Here is a 16,821-nt window from a genome sequence, read left to right as displayed (position 1 = left end):
CGGACGGTGGCTCAGGGGGTTAAGGTGAACCCGAAGTATTCCGCCGGCATGGGTTCGAGTCCCCCAGAAAGATCAAACACACACACACATAAAAATATATCGTATGAATCAAAGTAGGCTTTTATCGATAGGTAGCTTATTATATAGATCAATTCGACGCTGACAAATCGCCACGGACGGTGGCTCAGGGGGTTAAGGTGAACCCGAAGTATTCCGCCGGCATGGGTTCGAGTCCCCCCAGAAAGATCCAGCAACACACACATAAAAATATACGGATAAAGCATCAAAGTAGGCCGTTATCGATAGAATGATTCAACACTGGCAAATCGCCACGGAAGCGGGTGCAAGCTAAGCTGCATACAAACAACAAAAAATTTTAATCAATTTTACAAAGGTCATAAAACTATTTTTTTTCCGAACTTTCAGTTGACCTTGACTGAGCTAGTAGTTGCCCATCCTGTTCCACATTGCAAGTCAATTTAATTGGAAGCGGTCGCAAACAGTTTGCTGGCGGATTAGCATCCAAGTAGGCTGTTAACGATAGCTTTTATAGAACAATTCGACGCTGGCAAATCGCCGCTTAGGGGGTTAAAGCGATTCCCCAAGAATCCAGCGGTATGGGATCGAGTCCCCCAGAAAGATCCAAAGATTCAACACACACACATAAAAAACAAGAGGAAACGCTATAGTCGAGTGCCGCGACTTTAAGATACCCGTTACCTACCGTTTTACAAAATTTTAAAATATTATTTTGCTAGTGCAAATTCACGAGGCGCCACCTATTGTCAGAGGAAGTATGTTGAGTATCCTTATTGTGACGTCACTGCCCATGTGAGGCCTTATAACTTAATTTCTTTATAAATAGCGAAATAATGTTCCGATTTGAAAAATCTTTGGCAAATCGATAGATATTAACAGAAATAAGTTATACAAAGTCAATCGAAGGCATTCATAATAATAGTATAGACGCCACAGTTTTCCGCGGTTTGTGGGCGTTAGAGTGGGCGTGGCCAGATGCAACTTCGTGGAAAGTTTCAGAAGCATCTGGCAGGATGCTGTAATAAACTTGCGCTGTCCCGGGACCTCAAGAATCTTCATGCTTAATCTCAACTTTGTATCTGCTATAGTTCCTGAGATCTCAGCGTTCATACGGACGGACGGACGGACGGACGGACGGACGGACGGACGGACGGACGGACGGACGGACGGACGGACGGACGGACGGACAGACGGACATGACTCAATCGACTTCGCTATTGATCCTGATCAAGAATATATATACTTTATAGGGTCGCAAACGCTTCCTTCTATCTGTGACATACTTTTCAACGAATCTAGTATACCCTTTTACTCTACGAGTAACGGGTATAAAAAGAAGTCGTTGAAGAGTCTAAGGGAATTTCTAAGGCTTGTAAACAAGGTGGTTTATCACTATGAAAGTTTACTATATAGAATCGCTCTGAGTGTAAGAAGATGAATGGTACTTCCATATATTAACGTGGAAAAGAAAAACAATTTTGATGGTACAGTCAGACTATTGGGACTAACTTTATCGTTAAATTTATATGTAAATAAGTTCGTTATATTCCATTTTTAATTTTTCTGTTAGCATTCTACTTTTAAATCTATATCACGTTCAATTTTTGTTTTCAACTGTTAAGCTTACCCTTCAGATGGCAGCTATAAGAAATAGTCGCCACGTCACTAGCTTTTGCCTTAGCTTTGATCTTAAGGAAGGAATATAGAGATTGAAAAGTTGATTACAAAAGTTTTACACTGCAGTTTTCTATGAAAACCAAATAGTTCAAGGACAAGATATAAGATATATAATATATACGATGACAGAATATTATAATGAGACTAGTCTTATGTTTAAGCAAGGCTCTTACTTGACTTGCTTATATATATGTAGAAGCTTTAGAGCTCTGGTCCTTTTTTACAATTATTAAGCAATGGAGAGGATTAATTATTTCGATTTCATCAATAATAATAATTGTTCAGTTCACGGTAAAATTTTCCCATTCCGGGCCCTCTGCCGCCCCCACTTCCCACTCTTAGTAATACTGTCCTCCTACTCCGACTCTGCAATGAGCTCGGGGCGCTTAGCTGGCCATTGCCCGTTTTCGGCTGCCCGATCTTCGTTAGTTTCCGACTACCATAAACTACGACGCCCGCGACTTCATCAATACTCACTTTGAAGGATAGTAAAACACATGAGGCTTAGTTATTCATGATCCTTCTATAGGAAAAGATGGTACTTTAATGATAAATTATATACGAGTATTAAGTACTATAAAATAATAATAAACAAACAAAAAGTTATTATGTTTCAGCTAAGCAATATCCTTGGCTGTCACAATGGCAAATGTAACAGAACCCTCTCCCATCGTTGCAATAATTGCAGCCGGGAAACTCAAGTCTACCGAAATCTCTTACTCGCTCTTGACTTGGCGTCATTTTAGTCATTAAAACAGGTTCAGACTAAGTAATTTGCCAGCCACTTCAGGCCAAAAAAGGGAACAGGTGGAGAGGGGAATGGGTATATATACTACCCGGCTACTGGTATAGTTAGTTGCCCTCTAATAAACTGGCAGCGGAAATTTTTAACAAGTTGTTGCCAGTGCACAAAACTGGGCTGTAATTAACGCAGGACAGATGCCGCTGAGTGGGGAGGGTGAGTTAGAGGGGATAGGATGAAGGCCAGGAGGAGTTCGTGGAGTGGCATCGTCTGGGATAGACGAGATTTTGCATATCAGATTGCTGCTGCCCCGGCTCCAGTTTGTCCCTGCCTTGTGATTTAATAATCAGCGCTGGCAGTCAAAACTATCCAGTAACTAACGCGGAGGGGCAGAATTCTGGCTTTGCTAGTCGAATTGTTGAATACACTTGGCTTAAAATGAATACAAAATATCCAACAAGTTTCAAAAATGTATCTTAGATAATTGTAAAGATGTTAAATATATTTATTGGTCTAGATATAAAATTTAAAAATATAAAGAGCTAATAAGAAAAGAAAATAGCTAATATTCTCTGCTTTTCGTAAGAAAATGTAAAAATGGTTATTTTTATGATTCGTTTTGTATTTAGTTTTAAGTATATTAATAAAAACATAAACTTTACTCTATAATTTCCCATTTCTTAAGTTCTTTAAGCCCTATTTTAAATTATTTTAACTAATAACATTCTAGCTTAAGTTAGTCCAAGACAGGCGTCGTTAAAAACGCAAACGTATAGCTTAGCGAGCTCGGCTCTTTTTTCCCAACATTTGTCTTCTCCAGAAGGCAGGCTGATTTTCCACCGCCCCCTCAGTCCTCCAATAGAAGGGCAGGGAATGCAAACTGCAATCGAAAGCGCGTGCAAAAATGAAAAGTGCCAATGTGGCGGATGGGTGATGCGGAATCGGAGAGGAAAGCAAGGAGGCTGAGATGGGGAATGCGCGGAGTAGACCAAGTCCTCGGCAATTTGCATAAATTTAGATCAGTGACACATGGCGTCCGCTAATGGAGGCAGTGGCAGTGGCAGTGGCTGAGGGAGAAGGAGAAGAACCTGAAGAGTGGGAGCCACGACATATATCAGGGAACCCCTCTCGACCCGGGACTCAAACAGTTTAGCAAACATTTCCAATTGGCGTTTAATTAGCGGCTAATCCGTTTGCCACTGCCTGCGAGTGGGCGTGGTCATTGGGGAAAACACCTTCCATTCCTCACTCATTCGTTTTTAGGCTGATTTTCGCATCTCTGCAGGTGGCGATGATGTCCCAGGCAGTCCAATTAAAATGTCGTGTATCTCTGCGGTGGCGCCACCACTGCCCACTGCCCACTGCCAACCGCTGAAGGTCCATCGGATTCCACTTGGGTGGCAAGTGGCGAATGACCAACGGCACCTCTCACCCACTAACCATGAAATGCCAATGGAATCGGAGACTGGCCTTGCCACTGCCCATTACTCATTGGACCGAAACTTGCCACTGGAACGGTAAAGTTTGATGGGAACTAGATCTATGATTAGCTAGTTACTGTTTGTTGAAAGTCAATACGACTTGAACTACATTTCTTACATCCTAAGCTAATTAAAGTTAAGCTGTATTAGTAAATTAACTTAGCATGAGCTGTCAATAGGAGAAAAACTAAATAGTTATTATTAATCATTAAAATTTTTAAAAACTTTTTGTAGATCCCTTAGAGATTCTAGTCCCCTACAATGTTCTTTATGTGTTTCATTACACATTGCATATTTTATTGCTTACAATTAAATATTTAACTTAATAAACCATTTAAAAACAAAATCATGGCTCTGGAGGCCATTTGCGGCATGAATCGAAAGCCCTATATGCGGCGCTTCGATGACTTGCAATCCGAGTGGCAACAGCAGCAGCTTCGAGAGGCCACTAGCAACTTTGAAAATCCCTATGCCCTAATGGCTCCTCCTTTCGAAAGGGTAAGTATAATCTTAGTTATAATTCCAAAACAAAGTATTACTCTTCCTTACAGCCCGCTGAGAATCTGCCAAAGATCCTGGCCCATTGTGGCATTCGCATGGATTTTGACCATGGCACCACCACCTTGGGCTTTAAGTACCAGGGAGGAGTGATTTTGTGTGCAGATTCAAGAGCCACCTCTGGCCAGTATATAGGCTCTCAGACAATGAAGAAAATAGTGGAGCTTAACGACTATATGTTGGGCACTTTGGCTGGTGGAGCAGCCGACTGTGTCTACTGGGATCGAGTTTTGGCCAAGGAGTGCAGGCTGCACCAACTCCGCTATCGGAAACGGATGACTGTGGACACGGCTGCCAGGATCATTTGTAATGTCTCGACGGAGTACAAGGGAATGGGTCTGGTGATGGGAATGATGTTGGCTGGCTTCGATGATGAGGGACCCAAATTAATTTACGTGGATTCGGAGGGCATGAGGGCCCACGGTCAGGTCTTCTCGGTGGGCAGTGGTTCGCCTTATGCTCTTGGAGTTTTGGATACTGGCTATCGTCATGATCTGACTGATCAGGAAGCCTATGATTTGGCCAGACGAGCGATTTACCATGCCACCCGAAAAGATGCATATTCCGGAGGCATTGTTCGGCTCTACCATATAAATTCCGAGGGATGGAGGAATATTTGTAATACGGACTGTGCCGATCTCCATGATACGTATTGTGGAACGGAGTCGCCGAAGAAGGGAGATCACCAGAATGAAGGTGGTCCCGATATGCCCTGTTCCAGTGGATGGACCAAAAGGAATCTTACGGAAGACAATGTTCAGACCAAGTTAGCAGCGGTTTAAATGTGTGAAGTTAGTAGTAAGCTTTTCGGTCAGTGTATAAAATTTCTCAAGTGATAAATTCTACAAAAGTTCGTGTATTCAAAATTATAAGAATATTTAATCAGATTCAGATTATTTTCCAAATAAACTTAGTAAAGAACTCTAAAACCCAGCATAATAAAGATACTTTTACTATCCATATGCTGAACCATTTGTTTTAATCTTTTGCACTTTTCCAAAACATAGAATCATTTCAAAGTTTTCCCCACTAATATTAAAAAACAAACGTGGTGACAAAGATCCTTGCCCCATTTTTCCTCTCAATTTTCAACGCAGTGGTTCTACTCGTATCTAGTAATTTCTCCACTCCCCAAACTCCCCTCCCTTGTTTAAAATATACGAGCAACTTTCGCTCGCCAAACGAACTTTTTCTATAAATCAAAATAATAACTTCTAAGCTCCGAATGACTTCCCCTAAATGGGCGTGCCACACACAAAATGTTCCACGAAATGTTGCATTCTGTGTCTTTGGGTTGTCATCAACAAATGTTGCAGATGCCAACTGCCTGGAGACTTTGGTCCGGGGGCCCTGTTCTAACACCACCTCCTCGTACCCCCACCCCGTTTCCCGGAAAAGCGCAACCGCAGACATTAGCAGGCGTAGGTCATCCACTCCCATTGCCGCCCCTTGGGTTGGCTCTTGCCCCTCATTCAGCGACTGCTAAGGCGCTCTGAGCATGCGATAAATTTAATAAATTACAAACCAAATCCGCAAATTTGTTGAATTCTGAAAATAAAAAGCGGAAAACGGCAAATGAATGCAGAGAAGAAAATTTATTATTTTAAATAAATTTTAAAATGGGAAATCTTATATTTTTTAGAGTGGTTTTTTGTGGCAAAACTTGTTATTTAAGATCTAAACCTTTTTTATTAAACATATTTAAATTTATATTAACTTTTTCTACACTCAAATCCCATTCAGTTCTTATAAGAAAATGTGCTAGTTAGACCTCAAAATAATTAAAATTAACATTTAAGCACATTTTTCTTAGTGTCTTTCGGGTTGGTGGCAACATTTGCACGGCGTTTTGGGGCACATGTGAGTTGCAGCACGTGTGTGAAGCAGCAACAGCAGCAGCAGCAGCAACTGGGGGTGGGAAAAATGGGGCGGAGGAACATCAGGGCAGAAGGCGTTTTGTGGCAAAAAGTTTTACTGTAAATTGCTTTTAATCTAATGAACGTCGCCAGCAGGAGCAGCCAGGAAAATGAGCAGCAGCAGCAGGAGGAGAAGCAGAAGGAAAACTCGAGGGGGGATGGAGACAACTTGGGTAACCCCAAGTCCCCGAGAGTCATTTTTCCTCTGTGGTGTCATTAGAAAATTACTTAAATCCAAAGTCGTGTGGCCCAAGTTCGGAGAATCCTCATTGCGGGTAAGTGGAGTAAAAGTGGCGGAAAAAATGCTGCACTATGGGTTAATGGGTCAAAACTATTTTCAGCCAGTAAAAGAGTGTAAATTAAACATTTTTGTGGTGGCTAAAATAGTTAAAAAATTTGTAAATGAATATGGAGGAAGTTTCTTGAGAGATTTATGAATTTTACATTTAAATTTCGAATTTTTCATTAAAGTTAAGTTATATTTTCGTAAACTAACAAGTTACAAATTGGATATAAATCTGTTGTCCTAAAAAATTAGCATACTATAAATTAAGTGGATGTTTTTGCAACATCGACGGCATACTCAATGGCAAACTAATTGCGGCTATCAATTCCCAACAAATTAGCTGGTTTCCTTCTCCATTTCGAAATTTCCCCAGCCTTTAGTTAATATGGCATAAAAAGCTTGTCCAAGCCCAAAAAAACAACAACCATAATTTAAATTAATTTGCAAAACAACAAGAGCAGCAGATGCAGCAGCAGCAGCAGCAGCAACAGCAACAGCAACAGCAGCAACAACAAGTTGCAACACCTGCAATGTTGCTGTTGTCGCAGTTGCTGCTGCTGCCATTCCACTTTTGTCAACGAGCTCAAATTCAATGAAATTTCACACTTTGTCGTTAAAAGCGCGCCGCTTGGAAAAGGTGGAAAATCTGAGGGCGTGGCGGGCCGAGGGGCGCGTTAACTGTCAGGCATAAGGATGCAAATATGCAAATGGATTTTGCCATGAGAGGATAGAGAGGTGGCAGGAGGCAATGGGGAGATGCAACTGAAGCCGGCGGAGATCGTAAGAGTCTGCCAGAGTGTTTGACAAGCAAGCGTGACTGTTCGTTCAATGGGCGGGGATCCTGAGGAGGGGGACTGAGGCAGCAATGTTGCTGCCGCCTGCTGGTGATGATGATGTTGCCGCTGTCACAGGCCGAAGCTGCTGCGGCAACACTTGGCCCAGGCATTGCTCCGGGGGCAGAGACAGAGAGCTAGATACTTGCTCGTGAGACGGCGGATGTGGCAGCGTTGCCTCGTTTGGCAGTTTCATTAACCGACTGAGGCGGAGGGAGGCAGGCGAAGGATGGAAATACAACACCGAGACCAACTGCAACTGCAACAAGAACAGCAGCAGCAGCAGCACTAGCAGCAACAGCAAATGCAAATGCAACAGCAACATCATCACCCATATTAGGAGCGGCAGCAACAACAATAACAGTACACAGAGGAAAATGGGCGAAAATATGTGTATAAATAATTCGTATAAAAAATAGAATTTAAAGGAAAATCCAATATGAATGTTACATAAGACAGTAAGCCCTAATCTTCAGCAGAATTTTTTAGAATTTTTATAAATTTCCTTCTGATTTTCAGTGAACCATCGGCAACATCTTTCCCGCCAGCAGCGTCAAATGCACTTCCAATTTATCAGCTCTGGGCTGCCAGTTTTCCTTGGCTTGTGGCACCAACCCCCTTTTCCCCAGAAATGGTCCTTGTGCAACATGAGGCAACATCAAAGTGCAGATGTTGTTGATGCTGCCGCTGTTGCTGTTGTCGCTGTCGCCGTTGCTGGTCGATGTTGCTGCTAGATGTTGCCGTTGTGTGTTCTCCATTTATTGCTACTTTGGCGGCAACTGCACATTAGTCGCATATCTGTTGAAATTCACGGCAATTAGTTGCCGGCCCAGTGGAAAAAGCAATTATGGAAATCAGCTATCAAAGCCAGTTAATTATAGGCCATTTAAATCGGTTCAATTATTGTACATCATTTGGAAGAACACAAAAAGAAACCGGATATGTTGTAGGCCACATTTTACACAAAACCAGGTTAATCGATCTTTAAGTTTACACACACAAAAAGCATATGGCTTTAAACACTTTAATTGGCTAAGAAGGGATTTTGCTATAACTAACTTTGATGAGAATAACTCTCCTTGAATTTCCATTGATTTCCCATCATTAATCTTGTGAAATTCAAATCCCCTTTCAAGTGCCGGCAGTTAAACTGTGTCACTGTTATATCGTTATTCGCCTTTTCCGCCGTAGACAAAAGGAGTCTCATTCTTCGCATCACAACTTTTCGTCTTTTTTCCCGGCAATTGCATTTTATGTAGCGACAACGGCTCATTGCAGGCATTTTTGCGCAAATCCTTGTGATTGCAATGAATAATATTTTTAATGCAAATAACCGGAGGACAACAGGGGAGGAGACTAGAAGGGTGGGTTGGGTAGATTGGGTAGATGACAGTCGCGTTGACAGGCAGCAAGAATGGCAATGAGAAGGACGACAACTGGGAAAGGACTTTACAGAGAGCTCAGCCGAGTAAGCTGTTCTCCAATGCCCCCTACTCTCTACCCCTCCTCGTGGCACATTTCATTCATTTTCTTTTCAATTTCAATTCCCGTCAAGATTGCAGCACCTCCTTTCCAAGTCCACCACCCACCATATAACCCCTTTATTTTCCCGCCCCTATCCTACAGCATCATCAACATCTTTGTAGTGGAAACCATCCCATCGTCCGGTAATGAAATTTTACTCATTGTTTCCCAGTTTGGCACTGGCACTTTGCCATAGAGCTGTTCTCGAAAGTGACAAAAATCTGTGGAAGGAATGATAAGAGCGGGTTTGCCGTGGAATTTTCTTTAAAAAAAGGGAAAATCTTTATCAGACATTACTTCACCAATAACATTTGGCAGAAACTGTTTACCGGAATACCTTTTGTATAACTTCCCCTGCTTCTCAATTGAAAATATCTTTTATGTTCATCGGCTTGTCAGCATTTTCATTCCTTGCATTTCCATCATTATTATTATCATCATCATCATTTGATATTCATTGCAGTTGCAACATAAGAAGATTTGCGTGGAAAATGGGGGAGTGCAATGCACCTTATTATTATTCATGGCAAGTAATTTGTTATCTCTGTTCATTGTTATGTCTTTTTGGGTATTTAATGAAATTGCACTTTCGCATGTAGTGAATGCATTCTGTAGGAATTTAGGTCAAATCAGGCCAACTTTTCCCTATAATCGTAGTCCAAAAGACACGTAGACTAAGTGTATTTATTTTATTTTCCAAAACATTGACGATGTAACCTAATTTGCAGAGCTTTCCCTACTTCGCCCAGCACCCCCGCCCCCCTTTTTGAAAAGGACTCATGTCTAATTTATGCAAAAATCGACCCTGGCAAGCCAACTGGCCATATATTTCAGCTATTCAGCTTAAACACAAACAACCGAATTCCAGCCAACTATATATAGATATATAGATATATAGACATATATAGATGTGTGTTTTGGGCCATAACCATGTGTAATAACTGGCATATTGTATGCAAATAGAACAATGAATAGATTTTTGCCATGGGCAAGGCCATTCCCCCCGCTCATTCAATTAGAAAGACAATAAGTTATAATGGAAATTATGGCTGCTGATGAAGCGGCTGGGGAAATATCAACAAAGGGAAGCACAAAGTATAATAAGGCTTAAAGGCCGCACAACTAACATTAATTGGGAATGATATTGTGGGCAGCCAGCTAAATTATTCGGTAAACTATGGCCATATATTTCCCAGAGAGATTGCATCCAGTGAAAATGTAATTTAATTCCCAGTAAAAGCTCTCTCTTAAATCATGTACTTGAACAAGGAAAAGGTGGCAACTTATATAATTTCTTAAACAACGAACACATCTACTGTAATTGAACCGAAAGATTGCTGTTAAGTTTTTAATTTGCAATTAAATAAATTGGAGAAAGCCATACGTTCGTTGGCCAATAAAATTCCTTAAATGCAATTAATTTCCGAACGGAAAATAAATGATTGCAGTATATTTCTAAGCCTTTGCCCAAATATGAATGTAATTAAACAAGAATGCAAAAAGTTTTCAAGGATAAGTGCTTCATAGAACATATATAGAAGGATCTTTGGGAAAACCCAAGTGCCTGGCAAGTGCCAGATGAAAGATGCCATTACATGGCTCAAGGTTGCACGTTTGAGATGGCTGGAATGCTCTTGGGACCTGGCCAGGTTTAGTTTAATTGAATGTCAACCTGATAGGCACGCGGCAGCTGCTATTCCCATTGCCCCCCCTCCGAAGTATCCTTGAAATTTGCCTGCGCGTGTGTGCTTTTCGCCCGATCTCCCCAGTGAAATATTTATAGAGCCCTGCATGGACACATATCGAAGGGGAATGAATGGAAGCACTTCAATGAAATTTATGTAATACAAAGGCAAAATATATTGTTACATTCCTCTTTGGGGGTCGGACAAGGGCAGACATGCAAAGCATGTGGGAAATATAATAAAGAACTATTTATACCAGGGAAAGTTCTGTAATAGAAAGGTATTACTTAGGCAAGAGATATCTTAAGGTCTTAAAAAGTAGGCATAAAATCCGATTTTTATACTCTACTTGCTAATAAAAATAATAATAATAATAATTATAGAAAAATGATCTTCTAGGACTGAGATTTTGCCAAGGAAATGCTTAAAACTTCAAAGTATTAAGAAAAAATATATAATAAAATATTTAAAAACCTTTTTACATAAAAAAAAGTATTTTAATGTAAAGAAATTAATATAAAATAATGTTCCAAATGTCCCCCAAGCTTAATGAACTCCTTTAAAGTTGAAAAAACAGATAAAATGAATAAAATATTGTTATGGGCAAAAGGTATAAATAGAAAATATATCTTTTAAGATCGAATTAAGAGGTACTCCTTATTCGAGTACCACCCATTTTCTAAAACCGATTCTCATCTGGCTGCTCATTTGCCAGGGCTAAAGCAGCGACATGCGATACGAGCACGCTCCACATTTTCCCCAGGGATGGAGTCTGTGGTTCGAGTGTGTGTAGGTGTGTAGGTGTGTGTGCACACAGGGCAGGTAAACTGCAACAAATTTCATACTATTGAGTGGTTTTTGAGTGCATTTGAAATAAATGTTATCAATGAAGTTGCATACTTTATGGGCGCAATCCTCGACCCCGTAAAGCCCGACACCAACCCCGTTCGACCATGTGCATGAACCCCAAACCGAAGCCCAAACACAAACCAAACCGAAACCCAGACCCAACCTCAACCTCAACCTACTGGTTGAAGTCCCCAGAGAGATGGAGACGAGGAGATGTTGGGACCAGGAGCAGGAGCAGGAGCAGGGCCAGGGCAGAGACCAGGCCTGGGCCATATAAAATGAAACGTTTTTAAGTTAAGTGCAGTCAAGAGAATCGACCGAGTGACTGAATGACTGAATGACTGACTGACTAACTGAGGGACTGAGCGAGTGTTTCAATTTGTTTGATGGAAAACCAATTGTGGACAAGAGCTCGTCGAACTCGAGCTCAAACTGCTCGTTGGTCCATCTTGAAATTCATTTAAATGCCGAACCATTAAAGCGACCCTCCTCGCCGCTGACAGTTGCATTTTACCAATTTCCGATACGGACCTTGGCGATTGATTAAAGTTGGGCATTTTAATTAAAACAAAAAGGCAAATAGAAGCCAGAAAAATATCAAGTGAGGCTGCACTTTTTGTGCAGCGTGCACCATGCAGCAGGCAGCCGCATTCCGAAAAGCATCGAATAAATCACAAAAGCGAGCTAAATGCCCAGAAAAAATCTTCTCCGGGCCAAGTTGGTGTGAAAACATTTTGCTGGCAACAAACGAAAAAAAAAAACAGTGGGGTAAATCAGAACCAAAGGCCGAAATCGAGAACAAAAATAAAAAAAAAAATATAAAACCTAGCAAAAACTCGAACAAAACCAGAATCCGGACTTGCTGCAAGCCATTCCTTTGCCCCAATACCCAATACCCCATACCCCATACCCCATGCCACACGCCACATGCCCAATCCCTTACCCAATCCATTCCCGGTTCCATTTCGATGGTACACTTTTGTGTGTTGATTGAAATGCCGTTTCATTTTTGATGTTTCGTCCTTTGTTGCCGTTTTATCCTATTTTTATTTATCGATTTCAGGCTGGCCTGTCCTCTGTTTATAAATAAATGTTTCAATTTTACCATAAAAAATGCCAGCAAAATGCAAATTCCTTTTCTCTCTCTCAGCTCAGCTCTGTTCTTCTATTTTTCGTTTTTGTTTCGGTTTTGTTAGTTTGGAAAATGAAAATTTTAGAGTCGAAAATGAAAGAGAAAAGCAAAATGTGCATGGCATTTACCAGTTAAGTGGGCTGGACACGGCTGGCAAGAGCTCTTTCGGGGCTACACAGATTGGGTCGACATGTCGAATTCATTTTAAACGAAAGTCATTTGAGATAATTGATGCCGAGTGATTTCATCTCTGGATGGCACTAGAAATATGACCGATACCTGAACTATGTTATTTAAGGATAATTAAAAAGGAAAATCTTTAAAAAAAACAAGTTGAATTTTTGTTGGGTATAGGAGCGTGGATAGATAAAGAACCGTTAGAATAGAACGCCAGATTTGAGCTTAAGCAGTGTTGCCAGCTTAGCTTATTATAAGCTAGTTTTAGCATATTTTGAACTGGAAAACCTTGAAAATTCCAGATCTAGCTTATAGCTTGAAATATAGCTTATTTTACAATTCATCTAGCATATTCTAGCCTTAAATGTATTTACGTCATTAACGCGTTGCTTCGTAAGGAAAATATGTTTTATGGCATGAAAATATCGGAGATTGTTCTTTTTTTGCCGATGCTTATTTGCGTTTCATATGATCGTGAATATATTTCTAATCGACAGTGCCACCGAAGATCGATATGTTGGCTAAAGTGTTGCCAGCAACCACTTGGAGTTGTGAACTTTAATAAAGCGAGTGGTAAAATGCCGAAAGCCCAATATAAACCAATTTTTCGCGAAGCTTGGCTCCAAAGTAGTGAGTTCTAGGAGTGGGAGCAGGAGCAGGAAGAAGCCCTTTCAATGGAAATTTAAGGACTTAATCATAAAAATAGCCCCCAATGACTATTGCCACCCACATTTGGGTGTAGCTTGTTTTAGCTTATTCTAGCTTATTTTTTTCACAAATCTAGCTTATATGTGCGCTCATCACCTGGCAACACTGAGCTTAAGCGGCGTTTATTCATTTTGGTGGCTTGCGGGACAGTAAACTTAGGAACAGAGGTCATACTTCTCCTAGTACAAATGGAAGTGAAACAACGCTTTATAGAAAGTTTAAACGTTCCCCTTGGTTCACTTTACCACTTTCGATATTGAAGTATATATTACTAATATACGATATTAAATTGCAATTATTAATTTATTATTTTATTATAATTATTTAACATTTTAACAGCAAGAATTTTATTGGATTGCCGCTTAAGCTAAATCCTTCTTACTCACTACAGCAAAATGCTAAATCGCAGTCTAATTTGTTAAGTTCTTTGATTGCAAGCTCGTATAGCTGAAGAAAATCAAATGGACTTGGACTCAAAGGCGTTCCCTAATAATGGAAAACATATTTTAAAAGGTGCTCCACCCCTTTAGTAATTTATTGCCTAAACTAAGAGCTCTTTACTAAAACACAAATCTTAGATCTAGTTAGGCGTAGCTTACATAAATTTGTTAAAAACCCTAAGCTATACTACACATACGAAGAGTAGTCAATTAACTTGAACTTAAAGGTGTCCCACAAGTTTTTACTGCCTCACCCGCAGCGATCCCAGTTAATTGAAGGCAATTATGGGCTTATCAAATCCCAGACTCCATCCTCATCCTGGTACCCAGGAATACCCATACGATTGTTCCTATCACTCGGCCATAATTAAAATGTTTCTGCCAGGCAGCGGTATGTGAAAAAGTTGCCCAACCACAGGCATGAATAAGCGTTACCGCCAAAGTGAGGCCAATTAAGGGGAGCCAGTCGAATCGGCTGAGATGCGGACGACAGCTGGAGGAGAGGTGGACAACTGGACAACTCGACTCCACCTGTGGCTCTTGGAAAAAGGCATTAAATCAATTCCGTTGTCAGCTCTCAGAGAGAGAGAGAGGGAGAGACTCACGGAAAAAAACTGAGAAAGAAAGAAACAAGACCAGATGGATGGTATGCATCGTTGGCCTCAGCTAGATGTTTTGCCCGTGTGTCCACCAATACCACTCCCAGTCCCAATCCCATTCCCATTCCCAATCCCAATCCCAACGATTCCAGCAATTTAACACAGGCCGAAACGCCAAGAAATTTCTGCGATTCGCTCGACAATGAGAAACGCGTCGAGGTTACGCTCAATCAATCTCGTCCAGCGACAAATGTCCGTCCATTTTTGGGTTCCTCAGTGGACAGTGGGGATTTGGAGTATGCCTAAAAAGACCAGGAGGCATCTGGTGGAGAAGGTGTCTTCGCTTCACGTGCCTGTCTCATCGCTTATGGGCTCATTCATTTCATTTAGCTGGCCATGATTTATTCATGATAATTACTTCATTGGCTTAATTAAGTGCTGACTTCTTGCGGGGCATATTCAAGTTGAACGGAAACGGAAGAGTCATTTCAATTATTAAATTGGCCATTCTTTATTGTTAATAAATATTTAAATAATAACAAATATTACTTATTAATGATTCTAGTTATATTTTGTAAAGATAATTAATCGGCTTTTCCTTTTCTTATTGATTATTTACATTTTTAGCAACAAAGTGAAGTTTAAAAGTTCTTTTTTTAATATTTCATATTAGTCTGATATGTATTACAGTATAATTACATATGCTTACATCTAATCAAGCTCTTAACTAACCTAAATAGATAGATGATACTAAATGGCTTTAAAATCTTTGAGCTTTTGAATGTCTAAGCTGTAGTCAGCTTCTAAGATTAATCTAGTTTCGGAAAATTAAGAAATCAAGTTGTCCTCTCTGCTCAAATGGGACTACTTGACAGTCTGTTTGCCTTACTCCTGTATATTCTTGATCTTATTTTTAATTAATTTATTTTAACGTGGCCATAATCAGAGGGAGTAGTCTCCTTTTTCCAATTCCTGTAAAATTGTAACTCATTTGGAGGAACATTTCTCCCATTTTCTTATTTAGATGATGGGATATCACTGGATATAATGTACTCTAATATTTCTATGGTAGGAAATGTTAGACAATCAATTTGTAAACAGACTTCAAAAATAATGAATAAGGTAGTAAAAGTTAGTAGAAGTTTGCAAACCAATTATGAAAACTTATAGAAAGTTCTAAGCTTTTCAAAGATAACTATTTAAGAAGTATTACTAGAAGATTGCCCTTTAAAATGATATATTCTCTTATATTTTTGTATTTTATTCATACAACTTGTTATCTAATATTTCAAAATATCTCCATAAATAAAAGAAACGCTTTAAAAGCAAGAAAAATATGTACCTATATTAATTATATCCCATCTATTCCCGGCTGAACAATTTAATTTCTCGTTAGTCAGTTCATCCCTGGGCACTCCACTCAGAAGACGCCATCAGCAGTGATTAGCTATTTTATTGCCGGCTGCAAAGGGGTCCAGTCTCTAGAGAATCTATCCCTGTCTTTCTCTCAATCTCAATCTCAATCTCACTTCTCCACTCCACTTTGGCACTCATCTCCGCGCTCATTTCCGTCTTCGCTAATTCGCCAAAGAAAGTAATTAAGTGAACTTTTTTCTAGCTGCAGTTCCGATTTGATTTTCACGAGAGAGGAGTTGGGGGTAAAGACGAGGAAAAGCGACACACAGACATCATTCACAATTTTAGCACATCATTCGCATTGACTGGACCGACTATCATCTAATTAGGATACCATTAGTTTCCCCCCCTTGGCGGAATTACCTGGCTTTCATCCCCGCCGCCAACTCATTGTTTTAGCCGCTTTGGCTTTGGCTGCTGCTGCTGCTGTTACTGCTGCAGCTTCGCCTGTCTAATTAAAACTCGTTTAGCAACAATTTCAATTGCGTTTCAAGAACCTGTTGCCAAGACTCCCCGCTGAAATAATCCACCCAGCCCTCCCGCAGTCATCATTTCGCTTTTTCATACCATTAACGGAGGTATTCGGTATTTGGATCGAATGTTGGTAATGTGGTTAGGAATCTGACTCTAGTAGTACTAACTTACACTTTTTATTTACTGTTTTTATCATTTTTTATATGAGCTTTGAATATAACAACTTCTTTAATGTTACTACTACTATTGTTTAGGATGAATTTTCAATCTAAATGACTTTAATTT

General features: G+C 40.2%; 1 protein-coding gene across 1 annotated transcript; it reads left to right on the top strand.

The window, feature by feature from the left end:
* The first annotated feature begins 4,207 nt into the window (after positions 1-4,207).
* LOC108112311 (proteasome subunit beta type-5) lies at positions 4,208-5,279 on the top strand. The gene is made up of 2 exons (XM_017222137.2): positions 4,208-4,437; positions 4,491-5,279. Exons 1-2 carry the CDS (start codon positions 4,288-4,290, stop codon positions 5,277-5,279), a joined length of 939 nt encoding a protein of 312 aa, XP_017077626.1. The 5' UTR covers positions 4,208-4,287.
* The last annotated feature ends 11,542 nt before the right edge of the window (positions 5,280-16,821 follow it).

This window comes from Drosophila eugracilis, unplaced genomic scaffold (genome assembly GCF_018153835.1).
Source record: "Drosophila eugracilis isolate 14026-0451.02 unplaced genomic scaffold, ASM1815383v1 contig_90, whole genome shotgun sequence".
NCBI lineage: Eukaryota > Metazoa > Arthropoda > Insecta > Diptera > Drosophilidae > Drosophila > Drosophila eugracilis.
Note: the sequence above shows the minus strand (reverse complement) of the source record. Positions and strands in the feature narration are given on the sequence as shown.